General features: G+C 38.7%; 1 protein-coding gene across 1 annotated transcript in view; it reads right to left on the reverse strand.

The window, feature by feature from the left end:
• The window catches only part of LRRK1 (leucine rich repeat kinase 1), a 163,888-nt gene that overhangs the window by 56,048 nt on the left and 85,853 nt on the right, over window positions 1–21,987 (reverse strand). Inside the window, exons 7-12 of the mRNA XM_069097389.1 lie at window positions 16,819–17,045; window positions 13,489–13,616; window positions 12,186–12,349; window positions 11,404–11,541; window positions 7,277–7,389; window positions 6,309–6,385 (exon numbers count right to left, since the gene is read on the reverse strand). Coding sequence (XP_068953490.1) covers window positions 6,309–6,385; window positions 7,277–7,389; window positions 11,404–11,541; window positions 12,186–12,349; window positions 13,489–13,616; window positions 16,819–17,045 — 847 coding nt within the window. The remainder of the gene's footprint in view (window positions 1–6,308; window positions 6,386–7,276; window positions 7,390–11,403; window positions 11,542–12,185; window positions 12,350–13,488; window positions 13,617–16,818; window positions 17,046–21,987) is intronic.

Genomic DNA, 21,987 nt, shown 5'->3' on the forward strand with positions numbered 1-21,987 from the left:
TCCGACCTCAGACACTTGACACTTAACTGGTTGTGTGACTTTGGGCAAGTCACTTAACCCCGATTGCCTGGTCTTCCCTCCTCAAAAAAAAAAAACAAACCAAAAACCAAACCCCAAACCATCGCCGTGTAACCTTGAGCAAGTTACTTAACCCCAACTGCTTAAAAAAAAAAAGCTGATGTACTTTTGGGGCGGCCAGGTAGACACAGCGAGTAAGAGCACCGGCTCCAGTGTCGGGATGACCTGGGGATCGAATCCAGGCTCAGACACTTAGCATCCACCCAGAAACACCTGGCTGTGTAACCTTGAGCAAGTTACTTAACCTCAATTGCTTTAAAAAAAATAGTAATGAGCTATGAAAGTCACTTAGTATCTTTGTACATCACACGACTCCCTAAGACTTATCTGTTAAGTCACTGATGGGTTGTATATATTTTAGTGAAGATTTCTATACTAGGATCCCCCACACTGAATATCACATCAACTGGAATCATTGTGTGGCCACCATATAATGAAATGTTGTGTGGTCATTTAACTAGCATTATTGGGGTGTGTGTGTGGGGGGGGTTGTAGTATGCATCTCAAAACTCTCAGTTCTCAGTTCTTAAACACAGATTTATGCGAATAACAGGCTTGAATTTCAGCAGAATTTCTGAATCTGCCTTTATTCTTCCAAGGAGGAAAAAAAATAAGGACTCTTGAGATTCTTTTCAGCTCAATAAGCCCTGTGTAGTTCCCTTACCTGTGTCCCTCTCAGCATAGCCCTTAAAGATAAGTTAGCATTTTCTTTTTTAAGAAGTTGAAGCAATTCTCTTTTGCTCCTTAGAGACACTTTCCTTTCAGTGGTAATGTGTGGCACCTTAGCCTCAGAGAATGTTTTGTGAGAAGGTAAAGGAATACCAAAAATTCACTCGCTCCTTTGAAATTCAGGCTAAGTTGCATTTGGAATAAAACTCTTCTCAGGAGCTCCTGCTACAATAGTGAAGAATGCTACCTTTAAAGGTGCTTTTGCCCAAGATCCTTGTTCCAAGAGGAAATGCTCAGTAAGTGCTTTTAAGAGATGAAAGGGGTTGAAATTCCTTAGTCAGCTGCATTAATTCACTTTTTCTAGAGAAAAGAACCTTTAGATTCTTCTTTCAAGAAAGTCAGTAAGTCCTCCTTAACATTTCCCAACCTAATGTTCCAATTTCAAAGTTTCATTGTAGTGCTGAATACCTATTGAATATGTAATTGAAAGAATAAATCTCAATAACCGACTGATGCAGTCAGAAGCTGCTATGGCAAACATCAGCTTACACCCATCACACATCTTCTATCCCAACATGGAAAAAAATGTCTGTTGTGTAGAACACAGCTCAAGGTATTTATGAACTGCAATTATTTATTCATAAGTTATTTATGACTGTGCTGGCTTGAATTTTACCATAAAAACAGCTATCCAAAATTATTTTTGGACGAGCCCACTGCACAAATATGACCACTTGTGTGTGCATAAAATTACCCTGAGTTTTATTACCCATCTGCACACAAGTTATCTTTGGTAAATCATTCCTTATCCAGGGATAAATAGTTTGGGAGGACAACTACCTGAAAGCAGTAGCTTTTCTAGGCAGCAGTCTTCTTTTTCCCACAATTGTTATGTCTAAATTTTCCTACACATAGTAAAAATAATTTATCCAGTCCTGTGATTTCATGGTTATAGGGAGCTTTTCGTGAGAAAAGTCCTTCAACTGATTCAGCAATTCATCAGTCACTTATAGTTTTAGAAAATTGTCTGGAAGACACTGAGAGGTTAAATTACTTGTTCAGGGTCACACAGTTAGTACATGTCTGAGGTAAGACGACCGCCAGGTCTTCTTGACCCCAAAAGTCAACTCTCTATTCACTTGATCATACTGTCACTTAATAACAATTTTTTAAAAAATAATTTAAATCCAGGGGCCTCCCAGTTGCCAGTTGTAACCTCAAATTAGCTGTCTACATATCCTCCAAAGAATCCTTCCAAGGAAACTGGGTCATGTTTTTCCTTTGTTTCCTTAAACAAACAGATACCTGTTGGACTCAATTTATTGTATAGATCAGGGGTGGACAACCCTTGGCCTTCAGGTCTCATATGGCCTTCAAGGTCCTTGGTTGCAGTATTTTGACTGAGTCCAAGTTCTGTGAAGTTTGGATTCAGTCAAGAGGATTCTCACCCCTGGTCTAGATATTTTCCCAAATCTTCTTACTGATTTCATTTGTATATGGTTTACTTATCCACAAAGAAATCCTCTTTTCCTCCTTATGAGCTTCTGTAATGGTAATGGTAATTTGAAGATCTTCCTCGCCCCTTAATAGGTCTAAGGGAATTTGAAGACCTTTCCTGCCCCCTAATAGGCTGAATGTAATCACATGGAGCCTGTGGTGGGAGGAATTTGCTGAACAGGTGGAGCAGGAAGGGTGCAGCAGAGCCCAGAGAAAGCTGGAAGTCAGAGCAGTTAATATGGAGAGAGGGAGAAGACACAGGCAAGGAGACAGTTAGGCTTGTGAGTGTTTGTGGGAAGGCCCCAGCAAAGGGAAGGCTTTGCTCTCTGCAGTGTTACTGTGTATAGATTTCTTTTTGGCTTTGATGGATTAGGTTTTCTGGTGTTGGGATTTGGCTTTCTGGTGTCCGAATAAATGTTTTGCTTCTGTCTTATATATGGACATTCTGTTATATTTGTGATTCATTACCATGCTGGAATATTCATAGTTGCCATCAGTGTGGTGCTGTGAATACTGCTTTGGCAATATAGCTTCTCATGATTGACCTTTGGGGGAAGCTCCACTATTTATTAGCATTTTATTCTTAAGAGTAAAGGTAGCATAAATCTCATTACTGAATTATAACCCTGTCTCTTCACTCTTATCACATGCTGAAAGATTTCTGTATTATCAACTAATGGCCAGATTTAACACATAAACAATGGATAAGTAAGACCAAATATACTGTATTTTTCTTTTTTATAATCAATCACACCTCTTCACAACTTCTACAATGGCACCATTGAGAAAATTCTATCTGTTTACCCTCTCCAACATGTATGGGGTGTCCAGGGAGGATTAGCACTTCTGGTGTGAGGGCTTGCTGAGCCTTTTGTATCCACTTCTCACTCAACTCTCAACTGTGGCTCCAAGAATCTGTAGCCTGTGTAACTGCCACACCTCAGTAAATCCATTGCCTCAGACAGGCTAAACCAGGTTGAGGGTAACTGACAGACCTCAAACCCATTAATGAGTTGGGAGATGTCTACCACAAGCACATGAAGACTTCCCCCAAGAGAATGGGGGGATGAGAATAATTTGTTCCAATGCCCCTGAAGGGGCTGAAGTAGGTGCTGTGGAGTGCTTAGAGATTGGTCAGATATCGAAGATGCCAAGGTCATTCACTACATGCCAGGCCATCTCTAGTCATCTTGACTTTTGTCTTGCCACTGATCTTTGATGATGCAGGAAGCACAACTCTTCCTCACTTAAATCCAATTCACATATAAGTCAAGACATCATTCATGATGTCATTGGTCCTCTTTGAAAATGAAAGATGAACAATAACAGTACTATGCTAGACACTTTCAGGATGATAGCATCAGAGTCAGAAGAGGCCTCTGAGTTCATCAAGTTTAAACCCTTCATTTTGCAGACATAAAAGCTGAGACACCAAAAAGGTAAGTGATTTGTATTGTCACACAGATAGTGGAATATCTGGAAACTTAGGTTTTGTGATTTCAAGTCCATGGGGGCCAAATCCTCTATACCACAGGGTCTTAATCTGGGTTTTGTGACTTGCCCAAGGTCACACAGCTAGTAAGTGTTAAGTGTCTGAGGCTGAATTTGAACTCAGGTACTCCTGACTCCAGGGCTAGTGCTCTGTTCACTATGCCACCTAACTGCCCCCAATCCTATGTATCTTATTTCTTACATTTAAAAACATTTTTTCTGAGAAAGAGTTCAAAGGCAGTCCATAGACTGCCAAAGGGGTCCATCACTCAAAAGAAGGTTAAGAACCCCAGCTTTCTCCCGTGAATGGATATGATGCTACTATTTCATGACTTGACTTCAAAACATCCCAAATACCTTACCATAAAATGTTCCTGAACTTTGCAAATTGTAAACACCCTTCCACCATCATCTGATAATGAATAGTACAGTGTGAAAAGCACTGGCTCCAAGAGCAAAGATTTAGAACTCACCTTTAATGCTTATAACCTTTATGAACTCATAAAAGTCACTTAATCACTTTAGGACTCAGTTTCCTCAACTGTAAAATGAAGGGGCTGGGCTAGGTGGTCTCTGCAATTCAATCTAGTTCTAGACAATGATTATGAATATCAATGAATATGACAGGTTTAAATATAAAATTAATCAAAACATTAGTTATTTCCTAAAAGGTTAAAGGGAAATAGATAGAAATGGTCTATTCAAACAAAAGACAACCAAACGCTTGTTTTACTTGAATTTCTATCATGTATCACAGAACTACAAAATTATCACATGATGAGCTTTTCCATAAAGATTTCTGGAACTTCTCTACATTTTCTCCCAGGTGCCACTGTCATGGATTTTTGGGTTTTTGGAGAAATACCATCCATCTCACATTCATGTTTGTAGTTGCCCTGCTCGAGGAAGATGGAAGATAAAAGAGGAATTGTTCTTTTCTTTTCTATCAATCTACATGGTCATTGGGGTTTAGCTGATGGCCCTCTGAGCTGAAGTGGAAGTTTAATTTAGTCCAAATAGGATATTACCTTCACCTGGCAAGATTTTAAAATACTGTGAAGGAAATATTAATAACATTCTATTAGCCTTCCTTTTCCCCTTCAACTGTGGGGCTCCATGCTCCTCAGGAGAGCTGCACCCAAGAATTCTTCAGCTAATAATTCATTACAAGTGTCACCTACTTTGGAAAAAAAAACAGATAAACTTGTGGATAATTATTTGCTTCATAAAATTATTCTTCATTTAGAAAAGTTATATATACCAAGGTGAGCTTTTAAAAAGCAAATGTTCTTCCTGTATTTGAAATAGAATGTAATTTATAAAAATTAGACTTACAGAAAACTTTACAAGAATATATCAATTCTATAAACTCATGTGTATAGTTACAAATAAAACAAGGCTGAAACAGAGAAATAAGACAACTTGCCAAATCATATTATATTCTATTTTAGTCCATACAGAATTTCAATTTATATATACCCTAGTAAGCTCCTTAAAAAATAGCAATGAAGGTAAAATGATCTCTACTGGAAATAGGAAGATAGTTGTGGTCAGAGAAATTTAGAGCTGACCTTATAGATCAGTTATAGACAGGGTTCATAATCTTTTTTGTGTCGTGGACCCTTCTGCATATCTAGTGAAGACTACTGACCCCTTCTCAGTATAATGTTTTTAAGTGAATAAAAGAAAATATACAAGACTATAAAGAAAACCAATTATATTGAAATACTTATCAAAATATTTTTCAAGATATTTTGAAAAACTTCACAGACCCCAGGTTAAGAACTCTAATTCCCTCTAAATGCTCTTTGGTCTCTGTGGAATTGTATTTACACTAATCCAGACCATCTCCACTATAAGCTATTCAAAGCTAAGTAAAACAGATTTTTCAAGTCTAGCCAGAAAGTTGTATTGCCTTTGAGAGGACTTAATTATTGGCTAGTTGTCACAGAACAACCTACCAAAGGATACACTTTTGAGATCAGCTCACTTAGACGCGCTTTAGCTTTTAGAACAAAATGGTATGTTGGTGAATTTAAAGGCAGAAGCAGATTCCATTGGTCCCCCAAAATTTTCTAGCAATTTTTTTCAGTCATCTATCTTTCTTAATTAACCACTGTGGAAAACTATTGGAAAATGTACATCTAGGTCTGATAGATTTTCAGGAAAACCTCTATTTCCTTCTCGGAGTTTAATGAAGGCAATCTGCTAGGTTTACATTATGTGGGCCTGGCAACATCTACTTTGGGAGATCATGGTGATGGCACTGGGCTGCACTGTCACAAAGAAGGAAGCACTGGGTACAACGCAGGATTGACTTATCTGACACTGCTTCTACTGTGGACTGTTTGTTGAAAGTGCTACATCAGGAATCATGGGTTACACGAGTAAAAGACACCCTATGTCAGGAGGTGTCATTCCAATACAACACTACATGTTAATGGCATTTTCAGGTACTGCAGACAATAAATCCCCCTACATGGGAAAATTCCATGTATACAGTGTCTGGCAAGCCTACCCAATATGCTGTTCTAGTTTCTATTTCAGGATGGGAACTGAACATGCAAATATACCTGTCTCTGTACATGAACGCTGTCTGCTCTTGGTGTTGAAGAAGGAAATCCGCTTTGTTTTAAGTCCATCTTCATTTCTGTGGGGGAAAGGAAAGTGAAGAAGACATGATGGAGATATAAACAGCTTGGTTTACATCTCTACATTGGTTTTATACAATGCAAAAATATCTGACCACAAAGCAAAACAAAACAAAAAATTCATTTAGTCTCTTGGAAGCAATGCTGTAGGCAGGGGCAACCTTTGTTTGATATTTACCAACATTACTGCTTCAAGGGGAAATTGCAACACACATTTTGAGTAGTTGGCCAAATTTATATTTAATAGGTTATTTTGACTTTTTCTTTTTTAAAGATGCTCTTTACTTCAGTTTCTGTTCTCTAATTTTTTTTCCCCAGATGATGCAGAAGCAACATTTCCTTTGCCCAGTACAGGCTGGACATGCATCAAATGACATCTACACAGATAGAAATTACATTTTTAGACTGTTTACTGAGGTTAGCCTTTTGAGAAATCCATTATCTAATTAGGTGTAGACTATGCCCAGATGCTAGATTAAGTGGCGCCCTGTAAATTAAATGAGACTTTTTATTTCCAGAAGGCCGTATTTGCTGCATCTTATTAATACCACTTACATTTTATTAGAAAGGTTTTGGATTTTGTTTTTTCTATTCTCTCTGCTCTCTTATTTGTGACTTAAATTTATAAGATGCAAAGCTGAGTCACCATTCAGGTTGAAATTAGAAATAAATAATCAGAAGGGGCAGACTAAGAGGCATGAAAAGAATGGTGCTCTATTTTGTTAGTCTTCATTACAGTTAAATTTAGGAATAATGCTCCTGATGTAATAGGGAGAAAGATCTTATGTGACCAACTTGAGCATGCTCAAAACTTAAGCTATTATAGCTAAAAACTGCACCAAGACTTGGAACACCCTATATTGAAAGCTGACCATAACACAGCTGCTTACTTTCCAAGTTGATTTTTCGAAAGATCTAGGTATTTAAGCTGCTTGCAGGTCCATTTATCTTGAGAGGGAAGGGTGATTAGCTGGTTCCCTAGTAATTTCAAGGACACCAAAGTCTGAAAGAGAAAGGCAAGGCTAAGAGGCCATCAAACACATATACAAAAATAGGAGAAGCAACTGTAACTAAGAAATTAATGACGTGTGAGTCAAAGAATTTGGTTAGTTGAAAATATATGTGTGTGCGCGCATGTGTAGAGACAGGTATATTCATGTTCAGATCCCATTCTGAAACTCCTTTCTAAACTCAAGTCCCTTAATTCCAAGTTCAATCTGTTTTTACTACATCACACTACATTTCTACCCAGGTTGTAAGAGCACAGGATTTAAAAGATGGAAATGCTATTCCCTATCCCTCCAATATTACAAAATTGCCTACTGACATCTTATGCTCATGTCTATGATGGAAAAGCAACAGTTGAAATGGGAAACTACAAATAGCAGAGTGTTGAAAAAAAAAAAGGCAAAACTATATTGGACCTTGGTTTTCTTTCTGTCCGTAGGGCTAAAAAAAGCCAATGTCATTTTTGCTATTTGGGACAAGGCTAGGCTGTTAGAATATGTGGCCTCACTCACTCTTCCCCCACCGCCTATGGGCAGAGAATTCTGAATTCTGAAGGGCTAGAGTCCAAAGGCAGAGGCCAGTGAAGGGAAAGGAGTACCTTTTGTCACTTGGCCACCTAACCCATATCTCTTTCATGTTTTGTTTTAACAGCTATTACAGATAAATGATGTTCACTGTAATAAAATTATTTCTAAAGTCAATTTTAGGGACCTATGCTGTATAAGATCATATTTCACAAATGTAGTTTTTTTTTTTTCTTTAGGGATGTAAAACAAAAGCATACCAGCCAATTTAGCCTTCAGTCCTGGTGAACTATTTTAGATATCACTGACTTCCACAAGAATAGTTAAGTCAGACATGTTTAAGGGCAATTACCAAAATAAAGAAATCTTAAAATCTGAATTTAGTGATCCTTCTTAAAAAAAAAATAACATTCTCCCCCCCCCAGTACACACACACACACCTGCCTGAGATTTTCCCTCCAAGAAAATGAAATTAATATTTTGAACAAGTGATACTATAGTATGAACACTGAGACAGCATGGTACAATGGTTAGAATAGTAGAGTCATAGGGCAGCTGGGTGGAGCAGTGAATAGAACACGGGTGCTGGAGTCAGGAGAACCTGAGTTCAAATCTGAGCTCACTTAACCCCAACTGCCGTTCCTTTTCCCCTCCCAAAAGACCAAAAAAAAAAAAAAAAGAATAGTAGAGTCACAATACTTGTGTGTGAATAGGAGGAACAGTGAATTATAGGGTTTTTTTTGGAGCCTGTGGAGGCCATTTAATTCAACCTCCTCATTTTACAGATGAAGAAACTGAAATATTAGGGAAGTGACTTAACTTCCCCCAAACAGTGGGGAACACATCTAGAAAATAACAGAGCTGAGATTTTAAAGTCCAAGTTTTCTTATTACAAATCCAGTGATCTTTCCTTTCGTGGAACCAAAGCTCCATTGCTTTTTAGCTGTGTGACCTTGGTTGAGTCATAACCTCACTAGTCTCAGCTTCAATTTCTACATACATAAAATGTAACAAAACAAACAAACAACAAAAAAATCAAAGTTGTACTATCTTACTGGGTGGCTGTGAGGATTAAATGAGCTAATTTATGGAAATTGCTTTAAGATTGCAAAGGGCTATATAAACATAAGTTATCAGGATTCTAATTATTATTGTTGTTGCTTGTTATTATTGTTTTACCCCCTAATCCCAACATACTGCATAGAAAATACAGGACAGAAAGAATCAGCTAAGAAATGAAGTACACTCTCAAAAGAGGAAACAGCAACATTTGATACTAGGGTTAAAAAAAAGGACAAGTATACTATATACTTTCACATCTCCAGCTAAGCAGCTTGGCGAGAGTTTCAGCGATCCATGGTCATAGAGCTGCGAACTATTCTTCTCTACTAGGGCAAAAATGAAAACATGGGCAATAACTGGGTGCTAGATGTCCTTCTCCAAGCCTGGGAGTGTGTTCTGGGCATGCCATCTGGTGATCAGAGAAGAACACAACAGCCTCTTCAAACACAATGGTGGTCAGAGAAACTGGAATGGTGTGAATTGTGGTGGTAATCCTTCTCAAAGATACAAATGAAGACTGACTTATTCACATGACATGGATAGGCTTTCTAAGGGACAAAGTATATCAAGAACAGAACCAAGGACTGAAGACTGAGGGCTAAATTTAGAAGAATGTTAGAGAGTAGTTGAAGAAAGAAAAAAATTTAGCATAGGAAATGGAACATCTTGAGACAGGGGTAGGGGCGTATGTGCAGGGGTGCTGAACCTTTTTGGCAGCTCCAAATTGCACCATGTAGGCAGCTGACTTCTTTATATTGAGTCTAGTGCTGGGACTGACATCTGTATTTGCTCTCTTTAGCTTTATTCTTTTACTCTGTGCTTTTTCAAAACTCTGCTAACTAATTTATTAGCACTAGAAGGACCTCAGACATGAACTCTAGCACTGCTCCATCAACAAGCATTAAGTGTGTTCCATTTTTCAAGCACTGCATTTAAATGCCAGGAATTAAAAAGATGAGGAAACAGCCCCTGACTTCAAGGGACTTACATAACATGGGTGGGGAGACAGGGGGAGAGGGAAGATGATGACAATATGTACACATCTAAGTTTTTATTTTTAGATAATACATATGCATCTATGTGTGTATATTCATATTCACACCTACATGAATGATGTGATTTTATACATAAATATGTACATTTATACACAAGCATGTTATGAATATGGACATATAAAATACTTAAATTTATGTATAAAACACATTTTATACATATATTTATATATAATATAGATATATCATGTGTTGAATATGATATATAATCATACATATATAATCACATAATGCACGCACATATACACATTTTGGAGTGAATATGTGTATGCACACCTATATATGTACACTTATATGTACATATGTATATAGATAGATGAATAGATAAAAAGACAGACGGATGGATGGACCCAGAGAGAGAGAGGGAGGAAGAGAGAGAGACAGTCATTTGTAGAGGAAGATACTGGTAAGTGAAGAGTACCAGTTAAGGTCTCATGTAGGAGATAACATCTGAACTGGGCTTAGAAATAAATCAGGGGGTGGCTAGGTGGCACAGTGAATACAGCACTGGTCATGGAGTCAGGAGGACCTGAGTTCAAATTTGACCTCAGACACTTGACACAATCACTAGCTGTGTGACTTTAGACAAGTCACTTATCCCCAATTGCCCTCCAAAAAGCTAAATAAATCAGGAATGATAACCAGCAGTTGTAAGAACAGAATGCATTCTATACACGAGAGAAGGTTTGTGCAAAGGGACAGAGAGCAGAGTGGAGATGGTGTGCTTGCTGTCTGTCAGGTACAGAAAGACCCGTTTGGTTAGATTGAACAGTGTGTGAAGAGGAGTGATGTGTATAAAAAGGATGGAAAGGTGGGTTGAAGCCAAACTGTAAAGGGACTTAAATGTCAAATAGAGCAGTCTGTATTTGGTCCTAAAGGGGAGGTTGTCATAGTCATAAACAGGAGAGTGTCATAGTCAGAACTGTGCTTTAGAATGAACACTTTAATGCCTGGAGAAGGCAGAGAATTGAGACAGAGGTCTAGTTTAACCCCATAATTTTACTGATGAGGAAACCGGTATTGCCCAAAGTGACTTATACAAGTAGCAGAGGCAGGTCCTTTGTCTCCCAACACGGAGCTCCTCTACCAGCCCACACTGCCTCTACACTAAAAAGGAAATAATTCCTTCTCCTTGGTCAGAATGGGAAGCATTTACTCTTCTGGAACATCTCCTATGGCTGTAAAACTATCTAGTCATATACCTGCCAGCTAGACAAAGTAAAGAAACTCCTACTCCTAAAGCTTGATACAGCTACAGACAGAAGAGTAAGAGACTGTCAAGAGGCATTCTCTGCAGTTAGTTGGCCTTATGCTTCATTCTGAGTGTGTTGTAAAAACTGGGGATTAGAAACTAAGTGCTTTTAGACTTACATCAAGCTGGAAGAGTCCCACAGAAATGTCTTTGAGGGCATTTTCTGAAAAATCCACTTCTTTAAGGTGATTTTTCCAAAAAACAGCAATTTTGTCAGGCAGATACTCAAGTAAATTTTTGGCAGCTTTACAACATTTCTAAACATTCAAGGAGAGATAGAAAGATGTTAACTAGCTCTCTGAGACAGAGAATACTGTTGTACAAGGTAGTTTCAAAGTGTTAGAATTTTCATTTTTCATACTTATACTAATAAAATTAAGGTACTTCATAAGTACAAACCAGTGCTTAGTTAAAAGGTCAGATACTTGATTTTTTTCCCATTTCTTATTCTCCTTATTGAGGGCTCACTGCATACAGAAGCCTTCACTTGTTTATATCTGAATTCCTTACTTCCTTTAAGACTCAGCTCAGGGACCACCTTCCATGTGAAAGTTTTCCTGATCCCACAACTGTTAAGTGTTCTCCCCCTAACTGCTTTGTATTTATCCTACATAGAACAAATGATAGAAATTAAGCTCCTTGACAGTAGAGATTTTCTTCTTTCTTTCTCTTTCTTTCTTTCGTCTTTGTATCCCTAGCACTTAGCCCATGGTCTGCCATTCAGTAGCCACTTAATAAATACTTGTTGATTGATTTTTCTCTCTAGATCTTTGTGTATCTCTTTCTACCCCCTTGTTTCTAACACTAAGAAATCTCCAACATTTCTCTTGGGTTTAAACTAATTTCTTCTTAAGTTGCAATTATCATAAATATTTATTTTAGCTTTAGATTCTATACTTACCAAGGGGCAGGCCCAAGGATCAGGAAAAACCTTCAGCTTATTTCTGGAGACATTCAGGTAATTTAGTGATTTGAATGAGTGAAGGAATACTGCAGGTAGCTCTGTCAATTTATTGTCAGACAGGTCAAGCTCCTGTAGCTTCCTTAATCCAATCCAATTAGTTGCTGAAAGAAAGAAAAGAGGAAGAAACCTTTCTTTCAGACCTGGCCCCTCTTCTCCCTCTCTATACTATCTAGTTTGATCTCATTAGTTCTCATGAAATCAACTATCATCTATGTGCAGATGGTTTCTAGATGCATATATCCAGCCCTTCTCTTTTTCCTGAGCTCCAGTCCTGTATCACCAACTACCTTTGGTATATCAAATTAGATGTCCCATGGGCATCTCAAACGCACCACGTCCAAAATAGAACTTCTTATATTTCCCTACAAATCATCCCCTCTTCCCAACTTTCCTAATACTGTTGAAGCTACCACATTCTACCACCATAAACAGCATCATCCTCTGCTCTGCAACCTCCACAGATTGAATCTGTCTGTCATCTACTCTTCTTGTTTATGCCTTTACAGCAAGTGTGTCCCCTATTCTCCATTCACATAGCCACTACCCTGGAACAGACCTTCCTTACCTCCCTGTTGCAGATACCTTTTAGCTAACTGATCTCCCTGCCCCTTCTATCCCAACTGCAATCCATTCTCCATTTAGTTACCAAAGTGATCTTTGTGAAGCACAGTCCTGACCATGCCATCTTCCTACTCAACAAACTCCAATGGCTCCCTACTTACCTCCAAGATCAAATATAAAATGCTGTTTGTCATTTAGCACCCTTTATGACCTGGTCCCATCCTACCTTCCCTGTCTTCCTACACGTTAGTCTCCTCTAAATATTCTGCAATCCACCTACACTGGCTTTCTTGCTGTTCCTCAAACACATCTTCTGACCATTACTTCATACTGTCTCTCACGCTTACTTCCTTGGCCTCCTTTAGGAATCAGCTCAACTCCTGCACAAGGCCTTTCTGGGTCTCCCCCACTTCTAGTACCCTGCCTTTCATTTTGCTTTCCATTCACTATATTTCTATCTTATATATACATAGGTGTTTGCCTGATGCCTCCCCCATTAGAATGCGAGCTTTCTGAGAACTGGGATTTTTTTGCCCTTATTTATATCACCAGCACTTAGCACAGTCCCCTGGCACATGCCAAGCTCTTAATAGTGCTTGTTGACTGACTAACTTTGCTATTTGATGCAAACTTTTTCATAAGGAAAAAAAAATCATCAGATTACCAAAGATCAACATACCATTTTCTTCTTCAAATAATTTTTCTAAGTAATTTTTTGTAGCTATCAGCTTTTGAAGTTTTGAGAGGTGTAAAAATCCAGGAGGAAGATGTGACAACTTGTTGCTGGATATATCAATTTCAAGTAACCTGTAATTAAGAAATGAGAAGTAAAATCGCTGGGGCAGCTTTTATTATTGCTCTGAAAACAATGATATCATCGTTTTCCTGCTTGTACAAGAGAGACCATGTGATATAGCACATAGAATATTATGCTTGGAGGCAGAAAGACCTGGGTTTCAGATCCTGTCTCAGACACTAGTTGGGTGAACCTCAAGAAGTCATTTAATTCGAGTCTCAGTTACCTTAGCTATAAAATGGGCACAACAGCTACCTCACACAAAATTACTGTGAAGATCAAATTAGGTAATGTAGTTGAGTGTTTTAAAAATCCCAATGTGATATAATCAACTGTTACTATTTTAACAAGATTTTTTTCTTCCTATAAGGGCTAAAGAAAAAAAAAACTGCAGGGTCCTATTCAAAGGATAGTAGTCAAACCATCTTCATTTAAGTGAATTTGAGTAGATAATATTGTCCTCATGCCTCATAATGAATGAAAATTATATTCAAACACTAAAAATATTAAAACAGACAACTGTATGCTTCCAGAGGCAGCTTAGTGGTGCAGTGGACTAAGTGTTGTACCAGGAGTAGGGAAGAACTAAGTTCAAATCCAGCCTCAGACAGTTCAGAGCTGTGTAATCTGGACAAATCAACCTGTCTGCCTCAGTTTTCTCAACTGCAAAATGGAGATAATAATAGCACCAACCTCCAGGGAGGTTGTGAGAATCAACTGAGACAACATTTATAAAGAGCTTCACACAATTCCTAGCACATAGTAGCACATAGTAGGTATTTAATAAATGTGTATTTCCATCTTTACTTCCTTCCTCTTACCTCAGAGATGCAATTTTCCTTGTATGGGTTTAAATATAGGCCATAGTTCTCTTTCAAAGAAAAAAAATTACACAAAATTAACATTTTAAAAAATATTGACCCACTGGTGGTGATGGTGGGGAAACCTAGTATTTTACCTAAATCTAGAAAAATGGAGAAACAGCTTAGTTAATCAGCCTGACTTACGAGAAAGTTCTATGTTTGGAGTCTGAGGATATGAGTCTAAATCAGGACTGGGGAACCTGTAGCCTCGAGGCAACATGTGGCCCTCTAAATCCTCAAGTATGACCCTTTGACTGAATCCAAACTTCACAGAACAAATCCTTTTAACAAAAGGATTAGTTATTTAATTTTTATTACTTCAATTTTTATTTACTTATTTGATAAAAGGATCTTTTTTATTAAGGGGATTTGTTCTGTGAAGTTTGGATTCAGTCAAAGGACCATACTTGAGGAGCTAGAGGGCCACATGTGGCCTCGAGGCCACAGGTTCCCCACCCTAGCCTAAATCATAATTGTGAATTTTACTAGGTGTATGTGACAAGATACATCCCTTCTCAGGCCTCAGTCTCCTCATATGTCAAGTGAAGGAATTGCTTTACATTTTCTAAGATTACTTTTAGCACTGATTCTAAGTATAAACTCCATTCTCTCACTATAACATTCCCCATCTCACTTCCCTCTTTCCTGATTCTCCCTGCACCTCTTCCTTCTTCCAATCTTAGGCTAAGAGCCAGGTGCTTTGTGGAGGTTTTCTGAGGGGTCTTCCTTCTCCCACACCGCCCAATTAAAAACTTCTCATTATGACCTTTCCCCATCCATTACGGAGTCAGAGAACATTTGGATCCCAGATCTTGGAGAGACGGTTTTCTGTACAGGAGGAATAAAGAATGGAAGGATCTTTCTTACTTGCTCTTCTCTAATCTTTAGCGCTCTTGGGGCAGTCCTTCGGTCACCAAATTTAGAAACTCTACTGTTCTCAGGAGGACAGTTTATACAATAACAACAGACTATGAAAGATTTAAGAATGCCAATCACCCAAAGACCATTCATGAATCCAGAAGTCTCCTAATGCTACCCACCTCTGGACAGAAGAAGCTCAGAATGCAGATCAAAGCATATTGTTTTTGGATGTGGCCAATGCAGGAATTTGTTTTGTTTGGTTATACAGGTCTGTAACAGAGCTCTGTTGTTCTTGCTTTCTCAATGGGTAAGGGTAAGGTGAGGGGAGGGGAGGAGGAAGGGAAAAATGAAATATAAATAAAATAAAATTGAATTCAAAAGCTAAAAAGAATTTCTGTTGTTTCATGTGCCTTTATTCTTACACTCTTTTTCACCAAATGAGCTCCAGTCCACTTGTAGCAGTTCACTCCAGTCTCAGGCATAATGAGGGAGGAAAGGAAAGTTGATTTTGTAGTAAGATCCCTAGGGCAATCAATCAGAACATGTAAACTTCAGGGATCTGCTAATTGATTAAACTGTCTTCCATGTCAGGGGGATCCAACATATAAATTCCTTTAGCCTGGATTTCAATTGGGAGAAAGCTGTTGTTGCTTTCATTGTGACTAGAGACACCACAGAAGTATTAGCTGAGTCTGTGGTCTGAAGAACAGGATGATGAGACATACTCAGGTTTTTTGATCAACAGAGCTAGGTTGATCACGGCTTTTCTCCAGGGCACCAAATAAAAATGATTAGTTAAAACAGGAAGCTATCAGATAGCAGGCTGAGGTGAACTCTGCTCCTAGGTTGACTTCCCCAGCAATGACTTTGATCTGGTGACCTGAATTCTCTCTGTCTCCATTGCCTTCATCCCTAGCTCATCTAGGAATACCCTTCATATCACTAGACCCAGGTAAGGTTTGTGGTCTTTACCCCAGTCAGAAAAATTCCTAGTTACAGCTCTGTATGTGAGCCACACGTTTAGGGAAAATACAGCTTATATTCACACCAAGAGAATATTTATTCAGGCATGTCACATTAACATGTCAGCCAAGATAGCCCACAGATTGTCTTGGGTGGCGTTCACTGCTGGTCCAGCTGGTCAATCACTTGGCTAAAAATCAAAGTGCAGGCCCTTCTGATGAGGACTCATTAATATTTTTTTGTATCCTAAGGATAATACCACAATATTATGGGCCTAGTCAGAGATAGCAGTGGATTTAAAGGAATGAAGTAGGGACAGAGCAGCAGTGGAAGAGGGTCTCTCCCTGCTGGAAACTGATTTATAAGAGGGCAGAAACTTCCTGTTCAAATTTCCAGGGGGAAATTATATTTGCAAACATAAAATAAAATGATGGAAAATTGGCAAGAGGAGAAATGTAGCCCTCTCCCTGGAGAATGAACTATTCCTTTCACACTCACTCTTCCATGACTTAGGACTACAGCCCACCTGGTACAGATGATTTCATCAGAGGATTGCACACTGGGCAGTTCTACCAGCTGGTTGTCAGAGAGATTCAATTTTCGGAGGTTTATCAGTCCCCAGGGAATGACGGATGGGAGGGAAGTCAGACAGTTGGCAGAAAGGTCCAACTCTGTGATCTGACATGAAATATCGATTAGCCAATCTAGATCCACCCATGGCAACTTCAGATGGGACCATTTCACACGGAGGGCCTAATGTTTGGGGTAAAGGAAAGGGAAGAAAGGAAAAACACACATTAATTAAAATACATTCAATCAGCAAGGAGCCACTACAGACTATGGTATAAATCCATTCTTTCTATTTTTAAAAGGTGAATCCTTTAAAACTACATCTCCATGCTGTTTTGTGATGAACATAATGCCACAAAAGAAAGATCACTGTTCTTGGAGTCATCAAACATCCTGGGTTCAAGTCCTGGCTCTAACTCTTAATATTTGCTGTTTTTCTATTTGACTTCAGACAAGTCAGTTTACCAGTCTAGGTGAACTGGCCTCAGTTCTCTCAGGTATAAAATGAGGGAATTGGATTAGGTTATCTCTAAGGCTCCTCCCAGCAAAGACTCTATGACTGAATGACCTTATCTCTTGGCCAAAGACAATGTTTACAAAATGATCAGACCCATTAACTAAGTTGGTCTTCCCTGGGTTAGAGAGGTTGGCAGTTTGTTTGTGATGGAGAAAAGGATATGGTTAACTGCTGGAACACATAATCTGGGTTTTTTTCTTACGTTTTGATTACCAAAGAACTTGAAGCCCAATTAGGTTTCTGAGGAAGGAAATCTGGTTTTGGGGTCTGTTTCTCCAAAGTAACTGGAAATCCATATAGGAAAAAAAATTAGAAAAGCAGGAATATAAACAAAAATTAGTGCTTTGTAAATGGAAAAATGTTAACAACCCAATGAAGTCTGCATGGAAAGATATCAAAAAATGGTTTGGAAACTATTTAGCCAAATATTTTTGCCTTCAAACTTGGCATTAGTTGAGGGAATTTCCTTCTATGGACACTAGATGGTGGCATATCACTTATGTTTTATTTAAGCATTCATTCCTTCTAGAGAAAAGGTAACTGGGATCGAGCCTTATTATCTTGGAGTCATAGGATCCGGAGGTAGAAGAGACCTGAGAGGGAGGGAGAGAGAGAGACCACTCAGCTATTCCAATCATGTCCTGCATTCAAGTCTTTCCACCATATAACTATTCTACAGTTCTAAATTAATATAGGGAAGGCTTTTCCCCTTTGCATAAATCTGATTTCCAATAGAGCCAGAAGTGACTAAACACACTGACTCAAAATATGATAGAATTTTAGATCTGGGGAGGATTTGAAGATCACATAATTTAACCCCCTGATTTAAAAGATAAGGGCCTTGAGATCCAGAGGTGAACTCTTCTGGCTAGTCAAGGATATTTATTAAGAGAACTAAGATTCCCTGGATAAGGATGCTTTCCTTTATCCTTTAAAGTGACCTCTCTTCCTTCTTTGTTCCTTTACTGCCAAATTGCTAGAAAGAATAGTATCTATTTAATCACTTTCTCACCAATGACTTTTTTTTTTTAACAATATGGCTTCTTATTTTACCAACTCTACTGAAATCACTCTTTCCTAAGTCACTAATGGAGGGCTTATCTCCAAATTCACCCCTCCCATAACCTGCCCCTCTTCCTAACTTTACTATTTCTGTTGACACCACAGTTCTCCCAAACTCCCAGCCTCAAGCCCTCTGCATAATTAAAAAAAAATTCCCCCTTTCCTGTACCCTCGAAGCCAATCCCTATTGTTTCTCAGCAAGTTACATAGACTTGTTGATTCTACTTTAGAGACATCTCTTGCATCAATTCCTTTCCATTTTTTTTTTACTTTTGTCATCTTAGTTGATATATTCATTACCTTCTCTAAAGGTTTTTAAATTTTTATTCATTTTGAACTTAAATGCATATAGACAAAGAGGAACATATCCATATACATAGCACAACATGAAAAGAGGATTCACTATAAAACCATGAATTTACATTTCACATTATTTACTTTAAAAATATAGTATTACCCATCATTTTCAAAACTAGTCTGCTTTTAATGCTTCCTTCTGAATTTTCTTTTATTCTCCACTGTGCACTTTATATATTTCTTTCCCTTTCCTTCCACCCTACCCTAGAGATGACTCCCATTAGATACAAACACAAATATATGTGGAACCATGCTATACATACTTCTAATTATCAGATCTTTCTCTGGAGGCAGATAGGAACTTCCTTCATAAGTTCTTTGTAGTTGATTTGAGTATTTATAATACTCAAAATGAGTTAGTTGGCTCAAAGTTGTTTTTAAAATAATGTTGCTGTTACTGTATACAACGTTCTCTTGATTCTGCTTATTTCACTCTTCATTATTATTGCAACATTTTCCTAACTGATCTCTTCACCTTTAGTCTCTTCAGTCTCCACTTCAGCCTTTATACTGCTGCCAAAGTAAAGTTCCTAATGCACCGGTCTAATCACATCACGACCTTGCTTAACATCTTCAATGCCTCTCCAAGACTCCAAATTACAAATACCTTATCTCAGCACTCAAGACCCTCCAAAATATGGGCCCCAACCTTCCTTTCTGACTTGAGCTTGTACTAAGCCCTTTTATATTAACTGGGCAGCAAGGTGATGCAATGGATAGAGCACTGGGACTACAGTCTGGAATTCCTAAGTTCAAAGACTGTCTCAGACACTAGCTGCATGATCCTGGGCAAGTCACTTAGCCACTCTCTGCCTTAGTTTCCTCAACCGTAAAATCAGGCTAATGATAGCACCTACCTCACAGGGTTGTTGTGAGGATCAAATGGGAGATTTGCAAAGCACAGTGTCTGGCACAAAGTAGGAACTTAAGAAATGTTTGTTCTCCCCTCTCCAAAGAGATTACAGTCTAGTAGGGGAGAGAACACATACACAAGTAACTACAGTATAAAGTAGAAATACCAGAATTTTAGACTGAGCTCTGTAATTAACTATTAGTGGCATACTGGGAAAATAACTTATTCTCTTTAGGCTTGAGCTATCTTATCTATAAAATGAAGAAGCTGGTACAGTTTACTTGCAAGGCTGACCAATTGTACCAGGCATTCTACTAGTAGTTGAGGATACAAATGAAGTGAATGAAACAAGCCCTACATCTTTTTTTTTTTGCTTCTTGGAAGGGGGAGGGGAGGGTAATTGGAGTTAAGTGACTTGCCCAAGGTTCCCATGGCTAGTTTTTGTGTTGTGTCTGAGGCCGCATTTGAACTCAGGTCCTCCTGACTCCAGGGCCGGGGCTCTATTCACTATGCCACCTAGCCACCCTGACAAGCCCTACATCTTAACTGGGGAGACAAAGACATGTTTTCATAGATGTTAGATATATGTAAGAAGAATAAGTACAAGATAGCTGAATATGAGGCAGGGGGAAAGGGTGCTAGTAGGTAAAAAGGGTCAGATGCTTGAGCTGGGTCTTGCAGGAAGAAAAGGATTATATGAGGCAGAGGGGAGAAGGGGGTCCTGCACAGGGATGGGGGAACGCCAGGGGGAGGCATGGAAATGGGAGGCAGAATGTGAGGAGTATATATCAACCAGCTAAGAAGGCTGGTTTGTCCAGACTTGAGAGTCATGTAGCATGAAGCTAGAAAGACAAGGTTGGGTCAGGTTATTTAAGGACTTTAAAAACTACACAGAAGAGTTTATATTTTATCTTAGATAATAAAAAACCCTTACAGATTCCTCAGTAGGACAGTGACCTGATCATATATACAACCTAAGAAAAATCACTTTAGCCAATGGGTGAAGGAAAGACTGGAGAAGAGAGAGTCTTGAGGCAGGGAGACCATGAGTTGTGACAAGGGCCTGAACTAAAGGGAGTTGTGAGTTCATAGAGAAGGGGATGAATGAGAGGGAGTTATGGAGGTAGGAATGGCAAAAACTTGGCAACCAACTGGAAACGTGGGGTGAGGGAGAGTGAGGACCCAAAGATAACATTATTAACCTGGAAGACTCAGAAGAACGGTTCCTTTCAGTTCTATGATCTAATGTGATATGTCTCTAAAATATTCTCCCTACCCACAGTGTCTACACAGCATGGTACTTTATATATAATATGCACCCAATAAATAGTTGGTTGTTCCATATTTTCAACTGTTATCAAGAAGTTTAACTTGTGGACATATGATGCTGTATCAGCATTAAGTCCACACCATGCTCTACACCCTCAATGGCTAATGCAATCAATCAGTTCTATAGAGGAAGTGATAGTGATTGATAGTGATAGTGATAAGGACTGGTGTGATTTCATTGTTATAAAGAACTCCCAGTGAAGAAACTCCCTCAATACAGGCAGGCAACTGCTCTGCCATTTATATATAGTCTTAGAGAGCTCACCAGAGCATTGAGAGAGTGCCCAGGGTGGCACAGCCAGTATGTGACAGAGGCAGGCCTTGAATCCAGGTCTGTTTTTCTTTACCATTTTATTTACTGTACCCACATTGTCTCTAGTTTTACACATATACACATGTGTGTGTATATACACACAGGTGATAATGATGATATATACACATATTTATTTATACACACACACACACCAGCCTGGCACAACCTGTGGCCCTTGGGCCACTTGTGACACACCAAAGGATTTTGGGTGGCCCATGAAAAAGTGTAGAGGAAAACATCCTTTGTATGTAGAGGAAATCCTTTGGCATGCTGCATGCAGGTTTGCAGGTTGTGCAGGCCTGGTACACACACACACACACAAATAGACACATATGTGGAGATATCTATATCTATCTATCTAGAGAGAAGGAAGGGGGGAGAGAGATACATATACACAGATGAAGAAGAAAGGAAGAATGGGGAGAGGAGTGGAAGGTGGAAGAGAAAAAGAAGGGGAAAAGGAATGAAAGGGGAGGAGGTATAGGAAAAAAAGACAGAGGAAGAGGAAAATGAGGAGGAAGAATTGTGTTACAAACCTTTAGTCTTTTTATTTCTGACCAGAGCTGCTTTTAGGAGAATGAATTTACAAATTCAGAAGATCTGTACTCCCAAAATATTTATAGTAGTACCTTTTATGTTAGCAACGAACTAGAAACAAAAGTAGGTGCCCAATGACTGGAAGAATGGCTAAAAA

The sequence above is a fragment of the Petaurus breviceps genome, unplaced genomic scaffold, assembly GCF_028583685.1.
Source record: "Petaurus breviceps papuanus isolate PSGF00001 unplaced genomic scaffold, PetGlider_PUasm1.0 37, whole genome shotgun sequence".
Classification (NCBI taxonomy): domain Eukaryota; kingdom Metazoa; phylum Chordata; class Mammalia; order Diprotodontia; family Petauridae; genus Petaurus; species Petaurus breviceps.